The sequence below is a fragment of the Indicator indicator genome, chromosome 2, assembly GCF_027791375.1.
Source record: "Indicator indicator isolate 239-I01 chromosome 2, UM_Iind_1.1, whole genome shotgun sequence".
In the NCBI taxonomy this organism is placed as follows: Eukaryota; Metazoa; Chordata; class Aves; order Piciformes; family Indicatoridae; genus Indicator; species Indicator indicator.
In genome coordinates, this window is record NC_072011.1 from 27891590 (window position 1) to 27917104 (window position 25515).

The 25515-nt window shown below is 36.4% G+C and overlaps 1 protein-coding gene across 7 annotated transcripts in view; it reads left to right on the top strand.

Annotated features, from left to right (window-relative positions):
- AFDN (afadin, adherens junction formation factor) overlaps positions 1 to 25515 on the top strand; it is a 119331-nt gene that overhangs the window by 31513 nt on the left and 62303 nt on the right. For 3 of the 7 annotated variants that reach the window (XM_054399125.1, XM_054399126.1, XM_054399129.1), the window contains exons 2-11: positions 5886 to 6081; positions 7568 to 7680; positions 8997 to 9160; positions 10408 to 10568; positions 11461 to 11618; positions 14915 to 15026; positions 15425 to 15592; positions 17072 to 17116; positions 24310 to 24404; positions 25135 to 25397. In XM_054399125.1, coding sequence (XP_054255100.1) covers positions 5886 to 6081; positions 7568 to 7680; positions 8997 to 9160; positions 10408 to 10568; positions 11461 to 11618; positions 14915 to 15026; positions 15425 to 15592; positions 17072 to 17116; positions 24310 to 24404; positions 25135 to 25397 — 1475 coding nt within the window. Of the gene's footprint in view, positions 1 to 5885; positions 6082 to 7564; positions 7681 to 8996; positions 9161 to 10407; positions 10569 to 11460; positions 11619 to 14914; positions 15027 to 15424; positions 15593 to 17071; positions 17117 to 24309; positions 24405 to 25134; positions 25398 to 25515 lie in introns of those variants that run through there. The other 4 variants (XM_054399130.1, XM_054399127.1, XM_054399128.1 and 1 more) reach the window with 4 other exon arrangements.

Consider the following 25515-nt stretch of genomic DNA (forward strand, 5'->3'; position numbering starts at 1 on the left):
TTGTCTTCTATTAACACTTTGTATGCAACTACCCTCCATAATTGGAAGCCTGAGACACTGTTCTCTGCCTCTTTACTTACTTTCACTTCTGTATAACATAACTTTGAATGAGTGATTAGCTTATTGATGATTGTTTTAAAGCAGAAATACCTTCTTGATAGTAAGTAATTAGGAGCTAAATTTAAAGATCTAACAAAGCATTTTGAGAAACAGGAATCACTTTGCTGAAGCCTCGTGGAAAACTTTGACTGATTTGAAAACTTTGCAGTTTTAATGTAACTTCAGTCATCTGTGTGACTCATGTATTAAAGCTTGTTTGCTTCTGGCTTGTGTAGTGCTTTTTCGGTTGATGATGGTCTGAGGTCATCAAGGAGGATGTCAGAGAAGGGTGAAAGTGCTGAGAACCCAGATATTTTCCAAGAATTTTTCGTCAAAACTTTTCACAAAATACTGTAGATTTTTGGAGTTTCTTCCTGTTGTGCAAGTGTTTTAGTTGTGTCATTCTAATGCTTTCATATGCTTTTTTTTCCCCTCTTTCTCAAGACACACTTGGAACATTTAATCTGATTTCTGATCAGTTATTGCCTGTTGTTGACTTCATGCAAAAAGCCATAGCTAAGTACTTGAATCACTTGTATAATCTCTTTTTGTGCCTATTGAGGAGATGATTCAATATATTTTTGTTTGTAAAACCCAGAAACAATGGTTAACTGGAAATTTGTAACTTGGAACCTTCTTTTGAGTAGGATATACTTTTGGAAATTATTCTTGAGATACTTGAATGTGTCCAGAGAATGGCAACAAGGCTGGTGAGAAGTCTCAAGTACAAGCCCTGTGAGGAAAGGTGGGGCTTGTTTAGCCTGGAGAAGAGGAGGCTTAGGGGGAGACCTTATTGCTCTCTACAACATCCTGAAAGGAGGTTGTAGAAAAGTGGAGGTTGGTCTTTTCTCCCAGACAACCAGTGGCAGAACAAGAGGACACAGTCTCAAGTGCCAGGGGAAGTCTAGGCTTGAGGTGAGGAGAAAGTTCTTCACAGAAAAAGTAATTTGCCATTGGAATGGGCTGCCCAGGGAGGTGGTGGAATCACAAAAAAAGATGGGATGTGACACTTGGAGCCATGATTTAGTTGTCAGGAGGTGTTAGGTATTAGGTAATAGGTTGGACTTGAGGATCTCTGAGGTCTTTTCCAACCTGGTTGATTCTGTAATTCTGAGATTAAGTTCTTCTGATAGTAATGAAAAAGAATAATTATGTTTCGTGTTTAAGGAAAATGGCCTTTATGATTTGAAAGGCTTAAAAAGAGCTGACTTCTTGGTGCTCTTTAAAATATATTTTGCAATCAGAATTAAAATTTTGTGGAAACTGAATGTACGTGTGTAGCTGAAGAGTGTATCCTCGCATTCCTACATAAGGAACCATGGACCTGCACAGTGGATACATAAAATATCTGGAATGTGATTACATGAGAACGCTCAAATTGCTTGTGATGCATATAAACTCCCGAGAGGAGCTTAAAAGAGTGTTTGTACACATATAATTAGTCACTTTTGAAATCCAGAAGACATGTTAACTTCTTTTTGGTAATTTATAAATGGCAGTTCTTATCCTTAGAAAAAGAGGTTTTAAGAGATTTGTAAATGTTTTGAGGATATTTCTCAATTTACAAGTATAATTTAGGCAGCAACATGTATTTGTATATCTGCTTGGTTTGGGACACATGATTTTTATTCTTGAGCTGCTTCTTTTGACATAAATCAGTGTTATAAACTGCAGTGAAATTTAGGAGTGAGTTTGAGAATGAAGTATACATCTGAAAAAAAAATGCTTTGCTGCAGAATTAGAGTGGAGAGTGGCAATGTAAGTGTGCTGCCTACCTTGTCGTAGTGTGAGTGATGGCATTGGTCTCCCTGTGCGTTTATTGAATTCCTAAGCATGCAGTGGGAATGTTAAATGTGTTTTCAACTGGAGATACAGAAACATACACACAATATAAATTTTGTTTCTTTGCTTGTTTTTTTTCTATTTGCAGTTTCCTACTTTCCTAGTTTTTTGAAATGTGTAACCAGTTCCTTACTTCTGACCACTTATTTTAAATACTGTAATACTGTAGCAACACTCAAAATAACTTGGTGGCAACAAAGCACTAAGCTTACAAGAGCTTTATATAGGGAAGTAGTATAGCATTATGATGCAGTTGTACAGTCTGTCTTTTTTAATAGAAATTTTTGGAAAACTGTGAGGAGGGGACAGTATGTGAGCTGTGGGGACACAACTTGAGAAGCTGCAGTGGAAGAGGATAAGGAAAGATGGACAGTTAGTGGAAAGATGCTTTCAGTTGTTTTCATATGCAAACTGCCAAAGCAATGAGGCAAAACTCAAGTGACACCTGAATTTTATACTGGCTTTATACTGACATTGTATCTTGAGTATTCTGAGTGCAGTTCTGTAACTTCTCTGCTTTGTTAGTGTCTGGACGTAGAAATAAGTTTTAACATTAAAACTTTAAATAATAATAACCATGACAGTTTAGAGAGCTTCATGAATTCTTCTCTAAATCTTCTTGAGTGAATCTATGTTCCAGTGCCTTGCTTTTGCTGTGTTGTGTGGTTGCAGAGAATAAAAGAGAATAAAAAAAAAAACAAAAAAACAAAAACTCCCCCTAAAAAAAAACCCCAAAACCACCACACAACAAAAAAACCTCAAACCAAAACAACAAAAAAGCCCCCAACCAAACCCACAAACAAACAAAAAAAAAAAAAAAAAAACAAACACAAAAAAACAACTGTAGGATTAAAAGAATAGCTAATGGAATGTGTCCATTAGCAGACAGAAAACAGAATTTTATTTTAAACAAAAGTAACTTAAAAAAAAATCAACTGGAACCTTTTCTGTGTAGAAGAACTTACACCTGAAAAAGAGATTCTCACCATGCTTATTTTCTCTTAATTCTTGCTTCAGCAGTACCTTGAGATGGTGGTGAGGTAAACCTTGGATAAAGGGCAAAATGTTAGAAAATGGGACATGATTATGTTTCATGACACCTCTGCAGAAAGCTCATGTGTTGTTGTCTCTTGCAAGCATCAAACAAGCTGATCAAAACTGTAAGTTGGTTATAAAAGTAGACATGGCTGTTTTGTGAAGCATCCTTACAGAGTATTTACAGAAGAAGCAACCATTTAAATCTGTCCAAAAGAGTGTGCAGGATGTATCTCCAAATGTGACCTGCACGAATTCTATCTTTACTAGAGATCATAACATGCTTGAATTCATTTTTCTTGCAAGAACGACAAGATTTTCCAACCTTATGCTAGAGAACCTGGTTAAAGCTAAGAGACAACTAGTAGCAAAATACTTATCACCTGCTGAGAATTAAAGGTGCCATACTGGGGGTACTGACCAAAAGCATGCCAGTTATTAAGGAAGATGCGAAAGGAAGATGGTATTGCTGAACATCAGACAAAGATAGTTATTAGAATGCTGAGGTAGCATCGAAAGGAGGAAAGAGATAAAAAAATCTGATAAGTAGAATCATAAACCATAAGATAGAACAAAAAAATATTGAGCAATAAATATGAGAAGTCTTTAATAATAACTGTTAGTAATAGAATACCTACTGCAGGCTGAAGTGCCACAAGATGATTGCTTTCTAAAAGAAACTTTTGGAAGACAATGTGATAACAGAGAAACACAGCAAAGTCTTTCTGTTAATTGTTGCTCTGCCAGGACCTTTTATGGGTAATTCATCAGAGGAATGATCTCAAATCAGCAATTGTTAATGCTTTTAGAGAACAAACACACAATATGAAAGCAAGTTGCTAGAATGAGACAAATGTTCATCCAATAGCTCTGTAGAAAGTGAGGGATAAAGTAATTTTGCTAAGTGATATGTAATGAGTCACTTTAGCTAGGCACATTTTAGGTTGCTGAATATGAATGCACTGTGAGGCCAGTATTAAAAGGACATTTACTCCTGATGTTGGCTCTGTGTTGGTTAGAAATGACAGTAATATACAGAATCCACAGATACATCTTAATTTTAATAGATTGTGGAAAGATCAACAGAGCTTTGTGAAAAGAAGTTGTGCCTTCAAAGCTTTAGGAGCTCTCAGCTACTGCTGTGGTAGGTAGGATTTCCAGAAGTCATTCAGTAGCCTTCTGCATGAAAAGGATAGTTCCTGGTATGGATGATTATTTAATAGCTAGAGTTGAGATACAAAGATGAAATGAGGTGGAGAGGACACTCTTCAGAGGTGAACAGTAGCTGTTACAAAAATATGCAGGGTAGAAGAATTGAGACCCGCATTTGAATAACAGTTTGAATAACTTCCATGAGGGGATGCAGTTAAGCTGAAGTGAGGTATGTGGGACCCATAACTCCTTGCAGGAAGGAACAGTAGTTTGGGAGCACAATACATCGTTTTATGGGAACATAAAATACGAATTCTATGAATCATTAGAACAACAACAGAGAATAAAACAAAATTAACCATTGTCTAGGTCTGTAGTATATTTGCATTTGACTACTGTATTGGCACAGGCTATGGAGTGTCCCTGGGAATAAAACGTGCTTACTTCTGTGTATATCTAGATGACTGAGATTTGTATAGCATCTATCACTTTTTGTTTCCTTTTTGAAGGTTTTCTGAATGATGGAGTAGCTTCAACAAATACATCATGTTTTTTACTGTTCAAAGAAATGTGATGTGTTTCATGTGATCAGATGTAGTTCTGGAAAGGGTTGTGCCTAGCATGAAATCTACCAGTACGCTCAACACTTGAGGATATATCTATTTCAAAGCCTCTGAAAGTGAAGACAGGAGCAATAATTATTAAACTGTAAACTTGGCAATGCCAAGTAGGGCACTTGAATCTTTTTGATTTTTCCCTGAATGAAGGGCCCAGTGAGTGTTGGGTTTTAGGCAAGGCTCAGGAGTCAGCCATTACGAGACTTCTGGGCAGATAAAATTTGAATTTGGAGTTGATGTTCAGACTGGTAATGAAGTTGCATTAGCAGCCAGTAACTTCTTACAGTTTGATAGACTGGAGTGGAGGACAGGACTCTCATGGCTACAGAAAATATTTGAGGATGTGAATTTACAGGTCAATGTCACACTGTGGTGTAGCCACCTGATTAACTGCAGTCCCTTTCTTCCCGCCCTTTCACGTTCATTGGTACTGGAGCTTTTCTTCCCTTCCTGAGTATTTAGAGAGCTGTTACAAGGGCTAACCTTTCTGAAAATGTAAGTTTTTTAGCTTCTTGACAGTCTGTTTTGTGGGACAAACAGATGCCAAGAGAAGAGTGCATCAAGTGAGGGGAAAGAGGATAGAAAAGATGATTCTTAGGACTGGGACTGCTGTGGCAGAAGTATGCTCTCTGAGGCATGCTGGTGTTTCTGAAGCATATTTAGGCTTTACAGAGGAAGGGACTTTGTTTTGGGTAACAAAATATGTTGAAAGCAGTCTCACGATACATTTCAGCATTGTGTTGGTTTGTGTGGGTTTGCGGGTTTGTATGATGTTTAGTTTTGTTGGTTTTTTGTTGGTTTTTTGTTTGGTTTTTGGTGGTGTGTAGGTTTTTTTGGTGGTGTGTAGGTTTTTTTGGTGGTTTTTTTTTTTTTAGTTTTTCTTCAGATAAACCTGATAATAGCTGTGAATTTGAATATTTCAAAGATTCATACTTTAAATAATATGCAATTATATAATGAATATTTTTTACAAAATATCATTGTTTTTCCAGTAAATTCGACTGTCCTCAAAATTTTCAAAACCAGTGCAACGTTTGAATGTCTTTATTTTCACAATATATTTGTAACTAATAAATAATAGAAGAATTATGAACTTTGTAACTGTTAAGCAGCACTCAGATTTGTATTTTTTATTTTCAGGATCTGGAGTTTCATGGAGTAATGAGATTCTACTTTCAAGACAAAGCAGCTGGAAATTTTGCAACAAAATGTATCCGTGTCTCTAGTACGGCCACAACTCAAGATGTGATAGAAACTCTTGCAGAGAAGTTTCGACCAGACATGCGAATGTTGTCATCCCCTAAATACTCGCTTTATGAGGTGCACGTCAGCGGAGGTTAGTATTCACAAAGTTCTTCCTGCATTGATACCACCTTCCTATCCACCTCCAGCCAAATTATCTCTAGGTTTGCCCCTAGCTTCTGAACCACATAAGATTTGGGGTTTTATTCCTAAGTACATTGCTACTAACTGTTATGTGGGGGAGTGGTATTTCAGAATGTAAGTCTGCATATCAGACCTGCAGTTTATATAAATTGCACTTGACATCCTGATAATTTATTAACATTTGTGAGAGAGTTACTATTTCTAGGACTAGTAGGTAAGGACTTAATTTATACTGGGAGAGTAGGAGTGTTAAATTGAAGTACTTAAGAGTACAGCCTCAGTTTCTTCATGAGCACCTTTCATAGGTAGCCTCCCAATACACGTTCCTTTAGTGTTGAAGTGGGGGAAGTTCAACATAGCATTGTTTGAAACTACTGTGTTTCTTGAACAGATCTTTTCATGTTACTTGTGAGAAACGTAGCTAGCTAGATAGCCTTTGATGCTGCTGGTATTTGTGTTTTCCATTGCAGTAGAAAGCTTCAGGTTGGAAAGTGGTAGTGTGTGGTGAAGGCAGTAGTAGGTGAAAATAGGTTTTTCTTTTTTTGTACTATAGAAGCTTACACAAAGTGCTTTGATTTCTGCTTTTGCAGACTGAAAATAATTTAGTTTGAGATAATGGAAATTTACTGGGATGTCTCACTTTTTGTGGTCTGTGGTGATTTGATGTAAACTATATGGGATTAGGGAAAAGTACATGTATCGCCACTGATTTAAGCAATGAATACTACATGTTTTTTCTGCTTTAGATGTAAAAAACCCAAACTGTTAGCACTGTAGCTGTAGTCAAAATGAAATGGTTTCTTTTGCAGAGTATGTTCCTGATGTTTAAGATGTGACTCATAAGAGACACCTCATTCAGTAGGAGCGTTTCTCATTAAAATATGATTGCAAAGACATCGTTATCATGCTGTGCATATGCACTGTCTCCTACTTCTAGAACGGAGATCAAATGGGAAAACTAGTAAAGTTTATTTTAACTAATTTCTCAGATTTTTTTCCCATTTACTTAAAATACATACATACTAGACTAGTGTATTATATGCATAAAGGATTGTTTATTTCATAATTCAGTTTAATTCTGTTCAGTCTTTCCAGATTAGTAGTTCTTCTGTCACAATCATACTAGTTAAATTTAAAATAAAGAAAATGAGTGTTTGGAAGTCTTCTGAGGTTGTAAAGTTTGAAACATAACAGTAGATGTAATTTCTCCTTCCTAGTGGTAATCTTGTGTTCGCTAACTTAGGGATTGCATTCTGACAAAGGAAGTGTGCAAGACTACTTTGTGTACCTTTATATAGAGGGAATATACCTCTGCTGGTTGCTGGAAAGGGAATGTATTTCTACCTCCCCAGGCTTTCTGTCCCTATAATTTAAGAAGATGCCAAGTAACTGTTACTGTCTTTCTTTTTTTTTGCCTTTTTTTTTTTTTTAAGAAGAAAGAAGATTAGATATAGATGAGAAGCCTCTTGTTGTACAATTAAATTGGAACAAAGATGATCGAGAGGGAAGATTTGTTTTAAAGAATGAAAATGATACACTTCCTCCAAAGGTGAGTCTTTGAGCAATACGTTAGTGGTAACAGAGTTCTGAAATGTATGGGACATGCTTATATATAATAAAAAATAGTTTATACTTTTCTAATTCCTGAAAACAACTGATGATGATGACTTTTGGTATCTGGAGCAAGTCTTTTTAAATATATAAAATGCATTTTCACAACACAACATTTTTGTGACCTTTCAGACTCTACAAGGGGATACTAGAGGGAATTAAATAAGTAAAACTCTCTACCTCCCTAAGTAACATTCTGTTGCATAACTAAACTGGTGGGAGACTTTTATTTTGGGAAGGGTTTTTGCTTCCAAATGCAAAATGAGAGACACGTGATCATCGACCACACAAGCATTTTGTTTGTGGGTTTTCTTTAAATATTTGTCATTTAAATTATATCAGACTTTGCCTCCTGAAGTCATAGAATTACTTATATTACATCTAACTTGGATGCTTGTAGCTGTGGAAAACATGCTTGTCAGTGTTGGCCATCTTCAGATGAGTTTTTCATCTTGGGCTAGGTGCTAAATTTCTTTCCAAGTTCTTGGAATTGGAGCTTGTTAATTTTAAAGGTGTTTTGGATATAGGTGCATGTGCATAGGTGCACTATACTTTTGACTACAGGATTAAATCCATGTTAGAGATGGGGAGAGAAAATTGCGCTACATACACCAGACTTGCTGTTCTTACTCATTGAAATAGCCTTCAGTCTTCCTTCTCTGTGCTCTTCACTTCCTGATAGAAGCAAAAAAAATCCCTGAATCTTTTTTCTCTTACCTTCTATTGCTTTTTCCACTGAAGGCAAATGAGCCTAGGATTACACATATCTTGTATATGCAAGGAACAGGAATTGGAGAAGACAACACTGGAAGGACAGCTCAGGAAATATACACCATAGGGACAGTGTCTTCTATGTTTTTTCCTCTGCAGTTTATTCCCATCTGATGTGGAAAACAAATTAAGTGCAGTGTTTTGAAGTATTTTTACTAGGAGGCAGAAAGTTGTTTTGCAGTCTTCAGTTAATCTTTGAGGCCGAGTAGATAGTAGGCATTGTTCAAGTAAAATTCTTGTGTTTCTTTGCTTTTTTTGAATATGTGGTACTTAATCAAGCTTGATTAAACCTGCTCTGGAATACAAAATAATTTTTACCTTCTATGTAATTGCAGAGCGTATCCCTGTGGATATTGGAATATTGTTACCTGGAGTATTGGTTTTGTGTTAGCAATATGTCTGTTAATCGGATTTATCTGGAAGTCAATACTGATTTCGTTGGACTGAAAATGATGGAAGTTGTTTTAAACTCATTTCTTTCAGAAGGCTCAGAGTAACGGTCCTGAAAAACAAGAAAAAGAGGGAGTAATTCAGAATTTCAAACGAACTCTTTCAAAAAAAGAAAAAAAAGAAAAAAAGAGACGTGAAAAAGAGGCATTGCGACAAGCATCAGATAAAGATGACAGACTTCTTCAAGGGGATGATGTGTAAGTATTTTAAAATTCGATCAGTTCATATAACCTTCATCTTGCTTTAAATGATTCTACCCTCTTTATCAAATGCTTCTTTCAGAAGTAAATAGTTGACATCACAGTGGCAATTTCTGTAGTTTGTACATTTTGCCTCAAAATTTGTTTTTAAGCCATGAAATAATCTTTTTGTGTTTCCCACCTCTGTTCTCATACAGAAATTGACACATGCTTGGTGACATGGGTTTTCCCCATTGTGTTTTGGAGCATTTACTCTAGGATGGGTTTATTCCTCTCCCGATGCTTATTCTATCTTTAGACAGAAAAATTAGTATGCATAGGTGCTTGCATTTGACTTACCACCTCAGTACCAATTTGTTTTCCTCTGAGATGTGTTTTGGAAGCCAGTCTTCTAGATTCTTCAATTCTTGCTTCTAAATCTGCTTCACTTTATTCGCTGAGACAGGACAGAACATTCATTAACTCTTGTACAGAAAATATGAGCATAAGAGTCAGGCATGAATAACTGTACATAGAACTAAAAGCCAAAAAAGGTCTCCATTAAGTGAATATCTGTCCTTAAACAGTTTCTGTAGATCTCATATGTATTGGAAGATTTTTAACATAATCAGAAAATGAACGATGAAAACTTAAAAATTAATAAGTCTCAAAGGAAGGACATCCAGCTGACCCTAGAGTCAGAGAGGCTTTAGCTTCTCAGCTTGATTGTTTGGAGTTTTTTCTGAGTTAATGATTATTTTTCCTATATGTAGTGCTGCTCTGCATGGATATCTTTGCAAAATGTTTTTGAGATGTCAGCATGATTTTTCTAGAATTCTGTGCCAATACCTAGCTTGTTCATAATTTTAAAAAATTAATATAGAATAGTATTCAAGTGCATTTACAAAAGAACAAGCATGAGTGCAAGCACATGGTAACTGCGCTTCTGCATGATTTGCAATATCACAAATCAGAATAAAGTTTCTTTAGTGTCGGCCTTTTTTTTTCCCATAAAAGATAGAAGGCCTGTTTTTGTCTTTGAAAACTAGCAATAGCTAGTTGTCTACTTCAAGTGAGCACGGTGCCTGAATAGTGTTAATCCTTGCAAAGGTAAAGTCGATGTTGAAGCCGTCTTACAATAACTTAATTGATTTCGTATGCATATAGATTCTACTTGCCTTCTATCCTTTATGAAGTGATGAGGATATTTGTATTTAAAGGTATTAATGACAATCTTTTCTTTTTATTTAAACTCACCTCGACAGTGAGAATTCTCGCCTTGCAGCTGAGGTTTACAAAGATATGCCTGAGACCAGCTTCACTCGCACAATATCCAATCCTGAAGTGGTTATGAAACGGCGGCGACAGCAGAAACTAGAGAAGAGAATGCAGGAATTCCGCAGTTCTGATGGCAGACCAGACTCAGGTACATAGGATTTCTTCTGGCTAAGTTATAAACAGTAAGCTGTTTACTGAGAGAGCATTTTAAACCCGGCAGCTCCTGTAAATTTGGCTTATCTTCTGCTTTCTCCAAAATTTTTTCTTCTTTACGGCTAATTTACCGACGGTAAGGATTTGTAGAGGTAGGATTCCACAGGAGTGTGTTCTGTGACAAGTGCAAAATGAAGCTTTCAGCAATGGGCAAGTTGATGGGAGAGGATATGCCCATTGATCTTGCCAACAGTGCTAAATTTGGAAAGAAGGACTGAATTAGACTTACTAAACTGACAAACTGAGGAAGTCTTCTGAAATAAATGTCATTAATTTTACTAAGAACAAGCCAAATGACCTGAATGTAAAAATGCAATCAGTAGCACAAATAGAGGATGGCAAGCAATGATTCTTCATGTTGTTAGAAAAGCTTCTGATAGATCAGTGAAGTGTTTCATATTCTTAGGGGTAGGGATACAGCAACAGTGGTTCTGTAAACATCAGCATTAAATGATAAAACTTCAAATAATTTATTCTATCTGTGGAAAACCAGTGGAGGAGGAGTTAGAGGTGTAGAAAACATCAACTGGGGAAAGTCTTAAATAGGCTTTTTAAAGAAATGGAAGATTCTTGAAGGAAAGCACACACCTGCTGTTAAGAAGATAGGAAAGGTCAGTTCTTAATTTACGCATTGTCACAGTTTCATCACTGGAGGCTTTTAACCATTAGTGGAGTATTTGAGGAATGTCAAGTAACTGTTCTTGTGTTAGTGGATTGACTAAATGATTTTTGCAGGGCTTTGTTCATACATTCTGTTGGAAATAAAATAGATGGCTGCATAACTATCTGTTCTCTGATAGCATTGTTTATTAAATTTTGTTTCCAAGGTGGGACACTGAGAATTTATGCAGACAGTTTAAAACCAAATATACCGTATAAGACAATCCTGCTGTCCACTACGGATACGGCGGACTTTGCAGTTATTGAAGCACTGGAAAAATACGGTCTGGAGAAGGAAAATCCCAAGGATTATTGTATCGCTCGCGTAAGTGAAGTTACAAAATCACAATCTTCTCATGAGTCATATTTGATTTTTATTCCTTGCAGTAGCTTTAAAACTGCATGGAAAGACTCCGGTAGGCCTGTGACTTTGTTTTGTTAAATCTAACAGCCTCAGGAATCCTGAAGTGTCAGGTTTTTTGTTTATTAAACTTAGAACTTCCAATCTTAGGGAATTGCTACTTCCTACATAGATAAACATTGATAATGAAACAAACATATTTCTGTACTGGAACTGTGGTTTCATATCACTAAGTGTGCTTATGGTTTGGAGATACATAAGCTAATAGGTAATCCTGCAGATACTTAAATTTGTTGCTTTGTGTGAAACTATTCTTCTGAACTGAGTGTGCTCAGAGGAAAAAGTGGTGAGGTGAAATAATCATAGTTTTTATCATTTCAATAGTTTCATCTTAGTCATTTTATCCTTGTCTTTATTAACCTATAATTGCGGTCCCATCTGTAAAAGTTTATTTTACTTAACTTCAGTGAAATTTTATGTAGCCTTCTATTATAAAAGGGAATAGTTTTGTAATTGATAGAGGTTTTACGACACAGTAGTATTAAAAGTTGATTCTTAGTTTTGGTTGCAAATACGTTTTATGTGTAGTTTTGATAGGGGCAATTACCTTCATATTGCATGTTCTATAAATGAAATTCGTGCTTCTCGGTCATTGGTCTTATTAAATAGGCTACTGACACACAATAAACTTGTTTTTTCTGCTGATTTGAGAGTCATGGGCTACAGCAGAGACATCATGACTGAAAGATAATTTTGCATCAGTGTTTAGTTCAGAGTCAGAATTTATTATGAAGTATTTATATTTAGGTAATTTATTGAACTGATTGCACACACACAGGGAAACAGTTGCGAGTCGTTGTGGTGGTGTTCTCTCTCACCTCTTGTTCTTTCATCTTCTGTGGGGATGTTTAATGTAGAAAATAGTCTGAGGAATGTTGCTCTGATCTTGGGAAAGATTAACAAAGTCTTTGCTGTGAAGCAAATTGATTCAAATTAGTTTTCAAGAAAGCATTTCTGGAAAATATTTTCTGAGCAATACATCTTCATATAGAAAGTTTCTATACTGGACATAAGTTACATGCTTATGTTTACATTTGAAATACATGACTGGTTTTCATTTGATCCTTTTATACATTTAAGTGTAGAAGACCTTGCTGTTTTGCTCACCACAAATCATTGTAGCTGGCTGAAATCTACTTGACTTTTCTCAGTCTCTGGTGATGCAGTGCTTGGATTTTAAATATGATATTTCCTTTATTAGTAAAGTTGATTATTTTAAATGTAAGTTAAAGTCTAGTTTTTGACTGATACTTTATGAAGTTGCTTTTCTTGCTTGAAACATTAGAATATCCTATGTTTAGCTTGATGTGTCTTTGGTCGCTGTTTTCTTTTTCGGAAACTCACAAATGCAGTGCTAAATAGGTGTCATAGCTGTTGGTGGTACTTTACACTGAAGTCTGGTAGCTGGTCGGTATCACTGGTAGATTTTTATTCCTGTTCTTCTGACACTACAGTGTTCTGTGAAGACAAATTTATCTTACTTATTTTCGTTTTTACTTTTGAGATTAAAGCAGTGCACAGTGGGATGTGTAACTTCAGTTTCTTATTGGTTGGGATTCTAAAATGCTTTGTTCTTTTTGGGTGGCAGGTGAAGCATCTTTAAGGAAGGCAACTTAAGTAGGTGACATTTCCTTAACTATTAAGGTGAATTTAAAGTTATATGACAAGGCCTTTATAAAGCTGCATAAGTACTTGTAATTAAGATCACACACTTCTTAAGTTCTAGCTGAAAGATGAACATTTCAAGAATTTTTCTTAATACATACTGTTAACATCTTTTACTGTAAATGGCAGTGCCCTGGTAGTTTTATACCCTGGTTTGCCCTGTGTTGGACTGTACCTTTGATGGCCTCTTCTAAAGTACTTTTCGATGTAATGAAGTAAATAGAAGTTTGTTCCGACAGAAATTTTGTTTGTTTCAGTTTGCATGGTTTGAGTTTTCCTGAATAATATGGGGTTCACTGCACTTCTCTCAAGATGTCAAATTAATTAGACAATCTTCTTTGCTACCTGTGCATATTCAGTTAGGGCATAAGACTTGAAGCATGCAGCAAACCAGTTAACTCTTAAAAGTAGAATCTTGAATGGACTTTTGTTTTAGCATGTCCTATGTTTAGCCAGGTTTTGCATAGAAAATGTTTTGTGGAAAGACCAATAACTTGATTACATATTTTTGATCTTATATGTACTTGTTTCCTGCTTGGAAGAAGATGAAAGGATGTTTGAATTGGATCTGTGAGAACTTAGTTAACACTGAAATGGGTGTGGTGATGAGGTGACTTATAAATAAGAGTAGAAAACTTCTTGAAGGCTTCAGCATAGTAGGGTACAGTACTTGAATTACCTCAGAAGGTGTTAGCTGGGTCATACTTCAGGGATGGGAATTATTTTGAGTAGTTTGTTTAAAATAGAACTATTTAAATAACATTGTTAGGATCACAAATGACGGAGTAAAATGTATTTTATTTTTTTGATCAGCTTTGAAAGATCTGTCTTTAATGTTGAGGGTGCTCAGATACTGTAATACTGCCTGCCACTGTTTTTGTGTTTGATGGCTCTGGGGAACAGTAACACAAATGTGCATGAATCACAGGCTCTATCTCTTAGAGTCAGAATGCATGAATCAAGGCTTCTCCCTTCCTCTACTTTGCAAAAATATGGCTATAAAAGGTATGAACAATCTGTGGCTTCCAAAGTCTACTTAGTTCTGGTTCTTCCTTAAAGCTAGACAGCATGAAGCAATTGTGTGAAATGCTCAAGTTGTGCCCTTAGTCTCTGTGCAGACCAGGTAAAGGTTGGGTAAGACAAGGATGCAAGAGGTATCGCCACCTTCCATTTGTCAGCTTGTCTTGCCGTTTCTAAATGTACTTGCATGGTGTGCCAGCAGAATGGCATTAGCAAAATGAAAGGCTCATTCCAGTGTGTGAGGTAATAAAACAAAGTTACATTTTATTTTTCAACTGTCACCTGTCTACATAAATTTCCTTTGCTTTTTAAATATATCTGGTGTTCTGGGAAGAGGGATTTGACCATAAGAAGGGGCAAAATAGAGTTAGAAAAAGTCTTGGAATGCAAAATGTGCCTAAAGTTACTGAATTCTTCATGAAGCTGGATCTCTTTTGTAAACGAAGTCAGAAGATATCCCTCTTTGTTTTAGTTGTCACAAACAGCTCTGAAAACTGATAATGGTTCTTTTCTAGGTCATGCTGCCTCCTGGTGCTCAGCACTCTGATGATAAAGGTGCTAAAGAAACTATTCTTGATGATGATGAGTGTCCACTACAGATATTCAGGGAGTGGCCTAGTGATAAAGGTATGTCTAAAAAGTTTTAAGAGATATTTGTTCTGTAGGTGTTGTAAGCCATGGTGTGGACTCCTGTGAAGTAGGAAATTGGAGTGTATTTTAGTGGTTTTTGTTTCCAGATATTTTTAATACTAGTTGCTTTTAGAAAGTTATTTACTATTTCATTCAATGCTGTTTATAGCAATACATTTTTAGAGAGTAGAAAGGTTTTACATTGCATCTTAAATTTTTAAAATTATCCCCTGTGTAAAAGTATGCTGTAAATCTTTTAAATAGTTTTTAAAATAACTGCGTAATTGTCCGGAACATAGTAAGCTGGAAGTAATCCTGTGGAACATGTACAAATAGATGTTTATGCTTATTCACTGATTGTGAAACTCAAAGGATATATAAATACTGTGTTTTAGGAATACTAGTATTTCAATTGAAAAGACGGCCTCCTGATTATGTCCCAAAGAAATTCAAGAAAATAACTGATGGAAAGCCATTAAAGGGGAAGGAAAGAGTTGACGGGTCTGGATATGGCTCTTGCCTTCCTCCTGAGAAACTACCATATCTGGTAGAATTAAGCCCAGGTAAGAATTCTGGTTGTCTAATAACCTAAGGTACATTGTTGCACAATAATTCAGATTTCTCCAAAATTAAGACTTTTCATTGAAAGCACAAGAAAGTCTGTTGGCAGTGTAAGTGAATCCCACATCAGTTGTTCTGGTGCTAAATTCTGAATTGGCACTGTCTAGAGATAGAGCTACATACTGCTATAATGTCAACATTTTAGTAGCAAGTGTTTGAAATAAAAGAAGGGGAGAAATGATTAACTAAGACTTTGACTCTATTAGCATGGCTTCAAGTATGAAGTTTAAAGTGTTTCAAATACAAACAAAAATATCATTCAATTTTCAACCCCCTTTGGATGCTGGTGTTTAAAACTTGGTAAGTAAAATAGCTTAACATGTCATCTTGTGATTTCAGGGACAGGGATCAGAAAAACATTACTTAAATCTGGTTTGTTTTGCATTTAGAAGAATACTTCAGCATACCTAGTAAGAAATATTTGATAGTGGTATACATGACAAATACATTTTTAGAAGGACAAGAACATGAAATTTTAAATCAACTCGTTGCTATACATTTTTCAACCTATACGGAACCTTTAGTTCACTGTCAAGGCTGGGGTTTATTTCGGCATTATTACAGGTGTCTGGGCTGCACTGTAATTTGCAATTATAATTGTATGATCTAGAAACAGCCAGGAGAGTTTGATTTGTTAGAGCAAAACAACTTTTTAAAGAATTGGATGTTGCAGCTCTTTTTCCTGTGAAGTGGTTTACAGTTTGAAGTCTGGTTGTTTGCCTTTTAGGAGACAAAGTTGGAAATTGATGCTGAAGGCTCTGAGCAGAACTGCAGACGACTTCAAATTTTTAGTCAAATAGTGTGTTGTGTGTGTGTTTGATTGGTGGTGCTTTTTGTTTGTTTTTTTGTTTGTTTTTTTTTTTTAAAAAAAGTCAGGAGACATTAGCAGTATGCAGAATATATTAAGTGTGTTTTGTGTTGTGTTCTCTATGTAGAGATTTGATTTGCATATTAATATTTTGAGTTCTTTTAGTAGTAATTTAAATTTCTTGTGCTTTAAACTTACTCTTTATGGAGCCTAATTGGTTTAGTATTAAAACATTGTGCTTGGGCAGTGTAGCAAGACGTCTGTTAACTGGGAGAGGAAAAACAGTCTTAGATGCTACAGGTGGCAACACTTGCACATTGCCTTTGGGACTGACCTGTTGCTCATGTTTCTCTTTTAACAACTTGTTTCTCACTATTCTAAAACCAAGGATTGTTATGTTCAGTAGCTTTGTAATACTGATATCTTTATGCGGTTTCTAATGTTGAAAGAGTTTAATGCACCTTTATCCTAATAAGCTGAGCAAATGTTATCTGGCTACAGTTTCACCCTGTCCTGTCTTTTCTTTTCCTGCCCTCTTCTGCATGTTCTGCATGATATCTGTCCTGCTGGTGCTGCCTTCACCTGGGTCCTCTGCATGTGTTTCTAATCCCAGGGAGAAGGAATCACTTTGCCTACTACAACTATCACGCATATGAAGGTAATTCTGTATTTAATACTGTCTCCCATTAGTCACTAAAAACACTGCTGGCTCTAAGTCTTTTGTTTCTTTTTGACAAATCTTACTTTTTGCTTGTCTTACTCTTTTTTTCCCAAGAGGCTGCTTCTGTGAAATAGTTATTTTTCTTGTCAGCTACCATTTAATTTTTCTGTATGTGAAACAAACATCAAGTAAAAATGATCAATGTGCTACCACCCAAAGAGTTCAACCTTCCCACTAAGTTTAACTAAATTTCATAGGGTAGTTTACAAGCAGTGTTGTGGTAGAAAGAAAAACATTTAGTAATTCACAGTTAAAAATGAATTGGGTAAATGGTATGGAACTTAATTTTGCTTTTCAATATTTGACTATGTTGATGCAGTGGATGAAATTGTCACCATTTTTGTGTGAAATAATTTTTGGACCACTGGTGACCTCGCTTTCTGATCTATGGTGTTCCATAGCATCCTTTGGTATTTCTACTGTCTGGTTTGTGGTGTTACCTAACATTATCAGTGTATGCCAAAGAGATTTAGCTGTATTAGACGACAGTCTTGTTCAGTTTTATCTGCAGCATTTGAAATTGATAACCTAACCTGCAAATCCTTATGGATCTTTGAGTTTAGAGTAGTGTGCAGATATGTCCTGGCTGGGCTAAGTAGACAAGAATGCAAAGCCACTCTCTTCTTTACTGTGAAATGTCTCCCAAAATAACCTTTCCTTTTCTTACATTTTTTAGCATCTATTTCTTCATTTTATTTTTGGGACTAGTACAAAATTTTTATATTCTTATTGGTGTTGCTCACCCTTTCACAGCTGTGGAGGACAATACCAGGGTTCAAACTTATGCCTCCAGTGGTCAACTCTTTGAATTCAGACTTCCATTTCATTAACATCATTATTCCACAGAGCAGAAAAGTTCGGCAGAGTATGCTGAATCAGGAAGCATAGACAAACTCTGCAAGAATGCCTGACCACTTGGTGAAATCCCACTGGAAAAAATACAGCTTCTTAAATCTTTATCTCAGGGTGTGAAGAAGAGGGCTTAGTACTCTAGAGTTCAGTCTGTCTCTGGAACAATGCGTTTCAGGATACTTGTATTTATTATAGATAGAGCTCCTGTAGAAGTGTCCTTCTGTCAAAACATTGGCTGTTTATATTCTTGCAGAACCTGGCAGACTTGAGTTTCATGCTCTGTGCAGTTGCACAAATTGAGTAAATTTGTTACTGGAAGTATGTCCTCTTTTTCCGCTTCTTCACAGCTGCTGACGTTGCTGGTTGTATGGCTGTTTTATAGGCTGAAGATCAGATTCTGTATGGTACAGTAGAGGAATGCACATCAGTAGTTTGTGTCTGTAAATGTGGCAGTTGTCTCTGTCTTCCAAGTCATGTAATTGAACGAATAAACTAGGATGAATCTGATAGCAAAAGAAATAGACTGGATAGACTGAAGCGAGGCATGGCAGCACTTTGAATAGCTGATGGTGTCTATGTTATTGGTGGGTATGGCTCCTGATTAGTTCAGACATGTTATTAACTTCAGTTGTTCAATCATATTTAAAGGCTGAGAAAAATGACAAAAAGCCGTTCTGTAGGATGTGAGCTTCTAAGGTTTGATCCTGCAAACCTTAAATAATACTTACAGTCATTTAAAATCACACAAAAAAGGTAAAACCTTAAGGCTTTTCTCCCTGGGCTGTTCATCAGAAAAGAAGCATCCCTAAGTGGTAGAATTTACAGAACATGCAGTTATATCAACTTGGGAAGAAGAATTCCAGGAGGTTGGAGAAGCTTGAAAGCTTTGGTCAGGGTAGTTTCCCTTTCCAATTTTCTTTTTAAGAACGTAACTGTAGTATGGTATGTATGCAGTATGTAACATTCCTCACTAAATCTTATTTCAGCAAAAATGGTTTCTACTGGTTTTTGGTTTTGCTGGAAGTGTACATCTTGTCTGAAATTTAATAGCAGAGTTATCTCTTGAATTAGACATGGTATTTCAAATCAGCCCAACCAATCCCCTCAACTTCTTACTATCTAAACTCTTAAGATTCAAGAACTTTTGCAGGAAATCTGCTAATTTTCAAATATGTATTTACCTAATTTTTAGGTCATTAGGTGCAGACCCTGGCATGAACATTTTTGTTCAAATTTTGTCTTATTTGTTTTCTATAATCTCATCTTTATGATTTGGTTTAGTCTGGTTATAAGTCAATATTATTTTCCAGCATTGTTTCAAATTGGGGATTAGCACAATCAGTTGAAATTACCATCTCCAAAATGGCATAGCATTCACCTTTTAGTGGTGAAGTAATGTATTTAAAATCTTTATCCATGAAGGGAGGCCTGTTTTGCATTTCTGTTGATCAAAAATGTACATTCATATTATGAATCACTGAGTTGATGTACTTACACTGACTGTTCACTTTGGTTCACTACGCAGTTGGGTTTTTTTTAATAACACTGCTATTTGAAGTATGAATGTTGAGTCATAGTTGCATAAACCCAGTCAGTAAATCTATTTGTATTGCATCCTTAGCATGGAAAGCCAGAGTTTTCACAGATTTTACATAAACCAATTTCACTGGTGACTATAAGTGAATAGTAGTGTAGTAGGTAGATTGAGGATTACCACTTGAAATACAAGTTTTCCATCTGCAATAGGCAGTATACGCAGATGTGTATATATCTCTGTGTAATTCTGTCGTAGGGGAAAATAACTTGTGCAAAGTACTCCAAACGTAAACCGTACCCAGTTTGTTTGAACTGGGTAAAGCTTTTTGTCAGGTAGATAATTTAAGTTTAATGCATGCAGTGATAGCCAGCTTGGCCTCTTCCGTCTTCAGCTTTTGTCTTGGAGCACATCTGGGAGACCTGATCCATTTTAATCTTGAAAAACCCTGAGAAACTAGATATTTCCTGCACCTCTTAACTCTTAGTGTTTTTCGTTCATGGTTGCCATAAATAGGCTCAAGCCATCTTTCTTCTGTGCCATGTGTTTTCACAGGCACACTATAAAATGAACAAGCTTGTACAGAATTCATTCATTTTTCTTAGACCTCTTGTTGCTGCTTCGGTATTGTTTCAGTGCCCACCTTTCTGAGAACTTGATCTTTCAAATTTCTGTATTAAAACAAAATTACTTTTGTGTCAGATAAAAACCCACAGAGATTATATTCCCATTTTTCCTGGCACAAATTCCAGACTTTAAGACATATGCCCAAGATTGTGTTACACCTTTATGAACAACCAGAAGACCTTAAAGAATCTTGGCCCTTAGAGGCTAAGAACAGTCTTCTTGGACTGTTGTGATCTGGGGAACAGGGATTTTGCCATAGGTATAGCAGAATCTGTATCCTGTTGCATTGAGCTCAGGCATGCATTCCAAACATTTAGTTGAACTTCCATTTGTTGAAAAACAGGAAATACAAGACTTTACAATGTAGCATAATGCAGTCTTCCTTCCCTCTTGCATCCTTTTCCTAGAACAGAGAGGTCTTTCATCCTTTTTAGAATTTGTAGTAGTTCTCTTCAAGATTAAATTTCCTTTTACTGTAGAAGTTGGCTTTTACTGATGGTTGATTACGTGTGCTCCAAATAACTTTCAGTAACTCCTTGAATTTTACTTGTTTTCCTGGGAGTGAAAGAAGTGTGTCTGATGCTGGGGTTTTAAACTAAGTTGGCTTTTTTTTTTCCTTGTTACATTGGATGCTCCACAGAAGCAAAACAGTCTTAATTCACCTCAGCAGAAACACTGTGATACATTTTCTTACATGAAAGCACATTTTACCTGAGCATTTATACTGAGGATACACAGTGATGAGAGGTAAATGTTTATTAGCAAGAACTTGGTATTGATTGATTATTCACAAGTGTTGAACGCAGGAATGAGATCCAGAAGCAACTGTAAACACAAGAAAACCAGTATTATGCATTTTACAAAATACTTCAGAAATATGTAGGAATGCTTTAAAGTGCGTGGCTTTTTGTTTGGATGGTGGTTGTTGTGTTGGTTGTTTTTTTCTTTTTAAGAAACAAAAAATGAAGAAGTATGGGATGGGTGGGGAAATTACGTGTAGTAAAGGGGTGAAATCACTAGACTGCAATTCCTTTTCTCTAATCTGTATTTTATAGGGTTTAGGAGAAAGTGCTATAAGAAATTAAGAACAAAGGCTGTAGATAACTAGCCCTGACTTTTCATGCCAGTGACTTTTGAAATACCTGTATTTTTGCATATTGAATGGGGGTCCTTGCCTCCAAATTGACTCTTTTATCTTCTTGAATACCAATTTTAGCAAATTGGGATGTGGGTAGGAGTAGGAAATGTTTGACTTTTTGATTCATGAATAAATGAATGAAAGAGCTAGTCTAGTTTTTTTAAAATGTGTAAGCTGTGGGGGGACATAGTAATTCAGGGAATTGGGAGTAAGGTATATTCAATGATGTATTGCTATGTTGGTGACATTGAAGATGCAGCCATATAAATTCTGCTCAGTGTTGTTAAGTATTAAAAACTGCACACAATTTAAATTGCTGTAGATACTGTATTAGCATTACCTTTTTTTACTGTACAGTGATATTAAGACACATGTCTGTATAAAGTAAAATACTGGGATTTAATAAAAGCCTTATTCCTGTACCTGAAAAACATTCAGGGAGCTTGGGTGCTTTTATGTTTAATACTTCTTTAGTGATGGATGACATACTACTGTTAGGATAGTGATTCTATGTTCAATAGCTGGATATTACTATATTACCTGTAGTTAACTTGCATATTTATAGTACTAGTCTATGGGATGTCTACCTGATAACTTTACATCCCAGTAACATCACAACACTGCTTCGAGAAAGTTACTACTAGAAGCAGCCATTATACTTTTCCCCGTGTCAAAACCATATAAAACTCTGGAGGTATCATTCCTCATAGATAAACAACTTCTTCCCCCCACTCCTTTCATTTGTGTCCAGCATCCTGTGACCAGTGGTGTCCCCCAGGGACCATTACTGGGCCCGATTCTATTCAACATCTTTATTAATTATTTGGCTGAGGGGATTGAGTCTATCATTAGTAAATTCATGGGTGACACCAAGTTGGGGGGGAGTGTCGATCTGCTGGAAGGTAAGAAGACACTTCAGAGAGACATGGACAGGCTGGTTGATGGGCTGAGGCCAATGGTATGAGGTTTAACAAGGCCTAGAGCAGGGTCCTACGCTTTTGTCACAATAACCCCATGCAGCGCTACAGACTGAGGGATGAGTGGCTGGAGACCAGCCTGGCGAGGGACATGGGAGTGCTGGGAGTGCTGGTTGACAACCATCTGAACATGAGCCAGCAGCGTGCCCCGGTGGCACAGAAGGCCAATGGCATCTTGGCTTATATCAGCAATAGTGTGGCCAGCAGGACTAGGGATGTAATTCAGCCCCTGTACTCAGCACTGGTGAGGCCTCACCTTGAGTACTGTGTGCAGTTCCAGGCCCCTCACTTCAAGAAAGATAATGAGGTGCTGGAGTGGGTACAGAGGAGAGCAATGAGACTGGTGAAAGGACTAGAGGGAAAGTCTTATGAGGAGAGGCTGAGGGAGCTGGGGTTGTTTAGCCTGCAGAAGAGGAGACTCAAGGGGGGGACCTTATCACACTCTACAACTACCTGAAGGGAAGTTGTTGTAAGGTGGGTGTCGGCTCTTCTCCCAGGCAACTTGTGATAAGACAAGAGGTCATGGCCTGAAGCTGTGCCACAGGGGAGGTTTAGGCTGGATGTTAGGAAGCACTTGTCACAGAAAGGGTAATTAGGCATTGGAACAGACTGCCCAATGTGGAGCTGCCATCCCTCGAGGTGTTTAAGGAAGGACTGGATGTGGCATTTAGTGATGTGGTCTAGTCAGTGTGGTGGTGTTAGGTAATAGGCTGGATTTGATGATCTCAGAGGTCTGTTCCAGTCTCAATAATTCTGTGATTCAGTGAATTTGTGGTTTCTGTTATTTTGTACTGTTGCCTTCCTTTATTTTCTGCTTTTACTCAGTGTTTGTTTTGTTCTTAACTGTAAAGTTTTATCTGTGCTTTTGAAGTCCTTCAGTAAACAGTATTTAAAGAACTTCACAGAAGTGAAATTTTATGGTTAAACGGTTTTCAGTCTGATTTTAATCTGGCAGCAATGCTGAGAGTTTGATTCGATTGATGGAGGTTCTGTTTGTGTTGACTTTGATTTAAAATTTGAAGATGACTAGTTTCATACTAATGACTATCACTGTACATGCCATGGCATTAGTAATATTCTCTAAATGTTTTTTTGGGGATGACTTGAAATCATTGTTCATGTCTACAGGTAAGACGCTCTTTGTCTTGCAGCCTCCTTTTTTTTCATTTTTATTTTGGAGGAGGAGTTGGATAGAAGGCAGAAATGACAGTATTAGTTTAGTATCTGTTAGTATTTAAGGTTGTATTTTCTGAGAAGCAGGGAGTATTTAATATGTATGCCAAAACCCATCTGTGTTAGCCTGTGAAGACAGCAGCTAAATCTTGTACTTCATCCAGTGTTTCATGCAAAACGCTATTCTGTATTTGGACAATATGTTCTTCTGTGTGGAGGAGGAAGACAAACGTTTTCTTTGACCTCATTTTCTGCAAGATGAGAATATAGGTCAATGGGACTATAAAGATAATGCTAGAAGTCCTACAGTCCTGTAAATCAAGACTAAAGCTGTCATAGGTAAACATTTTGTAAATTTTTTTCATATTGTCCTATTTCAGTATTTGATAAATAGGAAGCAGTTTAGCATATTGGCCACCTGACAGTAGATATTGCTAATAATCTATATTTTTAGTAAGAGATGTGCAGATACCTTATTTTTACATCTTTTAAACCCATATTGATATACCCACATAAAGTCTTAGTTATTAATAAAAATTTTATTGTGTATACCACTAATGGTACAGGAAAAATTTTCAAAGTATGTTCAAAATAGTAGTTCTTGATTGCTTTATTCTTTTGCACTTGTAGAAAACAGCCATTCTGAGTGAGCTCTGGCTACTTCCAGTGTTCTTTACACTACAATGCACAGCTAAGTTCCCAACAAATCTTGAAAGAATGTCGCTTGGTTATTTTTTTGTGTGTGTGTTGCTACTTTGCCATAATGTAGAAACAGTGTGTATTCAAACTTTAATAACTTGCAAATTAATATTTGTCACTTTCTGTGCAGATGGTTCTGACTCCAGAGATAAGCCAAAGCTTTATCGTCTACAATTAAGTGTCACTGAAGTTGGAACTGAAAAATTCGATGACAATTCCATCCAGGTATGGTAAAAAAGTAGGCTCAGATGACAGAACTGATCTGATGTCAGGTCTGTAATGTCTAATTGTGGAAACTAGTAAAATATTCTGTGTATATCCTTAAAAGCCATAAAGGCAAAATATTTCTGCAATTTCATGTTAATGGTTACAACTACAACTTACTTCCTGTCTCTTGCTTTAAGAGTAAAGTAAAGGGCCGACTATTTAAAATGCAGTATTCTTTCTTCATCACTGGATCACATGGTATCAGTGTTATAGTAGCTGCTTAATGGCTTTCAAGTCCTATTCTCAACCCATTTTGAGTGAGATTAGGATTTCTTAAATTTATAAAAGAAGTATACCTCTGTGAAGTTCATGTCAGAGTTTCTTACAGCACCATGGTCCCACCATCAGTACAGTTAGTTAACTGGTAAATACTTGCATTGTGAGATTTTACACATCAAATCAGCAAGTGGTAGAGCACAGTTCTGAATAGACTATGACCAAAAAAAAGTGGAAGACTTGTTATTACGGGATTTCTGCTGCACGTCAGTTAAGTGTGTTTTATTTTTGCTGTTGCAAGGAAAATTAAAAGTAAAGCTCAGCTGATTTTTCATACCATTTATTTGTTATATTTAGAAGGAAGCAAAGTTACTTAGTGTGTGAATAGGTTAAGCTGCATCTCAATTTTCTTGTTTTAATTTCCACTGCTATATAATTTATTTTATTAAATGTTAATGAATTCTATTTACAGTTATTTGGTCCAGGAATTCAGCCTCATCATTGTGACCTCACTAATATGGATGGAGTTGTTACTGTAACCCCAAGAAGCATTGATGCCGAAACCTATGTGGAAGGTCAGCGTATTTCAGAAACCACTATGCTGCAAAGTGGAATGAAGGTTCAGTTTGGATCATCTCACGTGTTTAAGTTTGTGGATCCCACTCAGGACCATATTATTCCTAAAAGACCTATTGATGCAAGTCTTATGGGAAAAGGTCCAAGACACAAAACTGGGTAAGTAAAATTTTTCTTCCCATTGATGTAAAAAGAGCCTTAAGAAGTAGAGAATGAGAGCGTTTTAAGTAGCCTGTTACTAGAGTATGACTTTAAATGAGTTCTGTGTAGCTGCTTT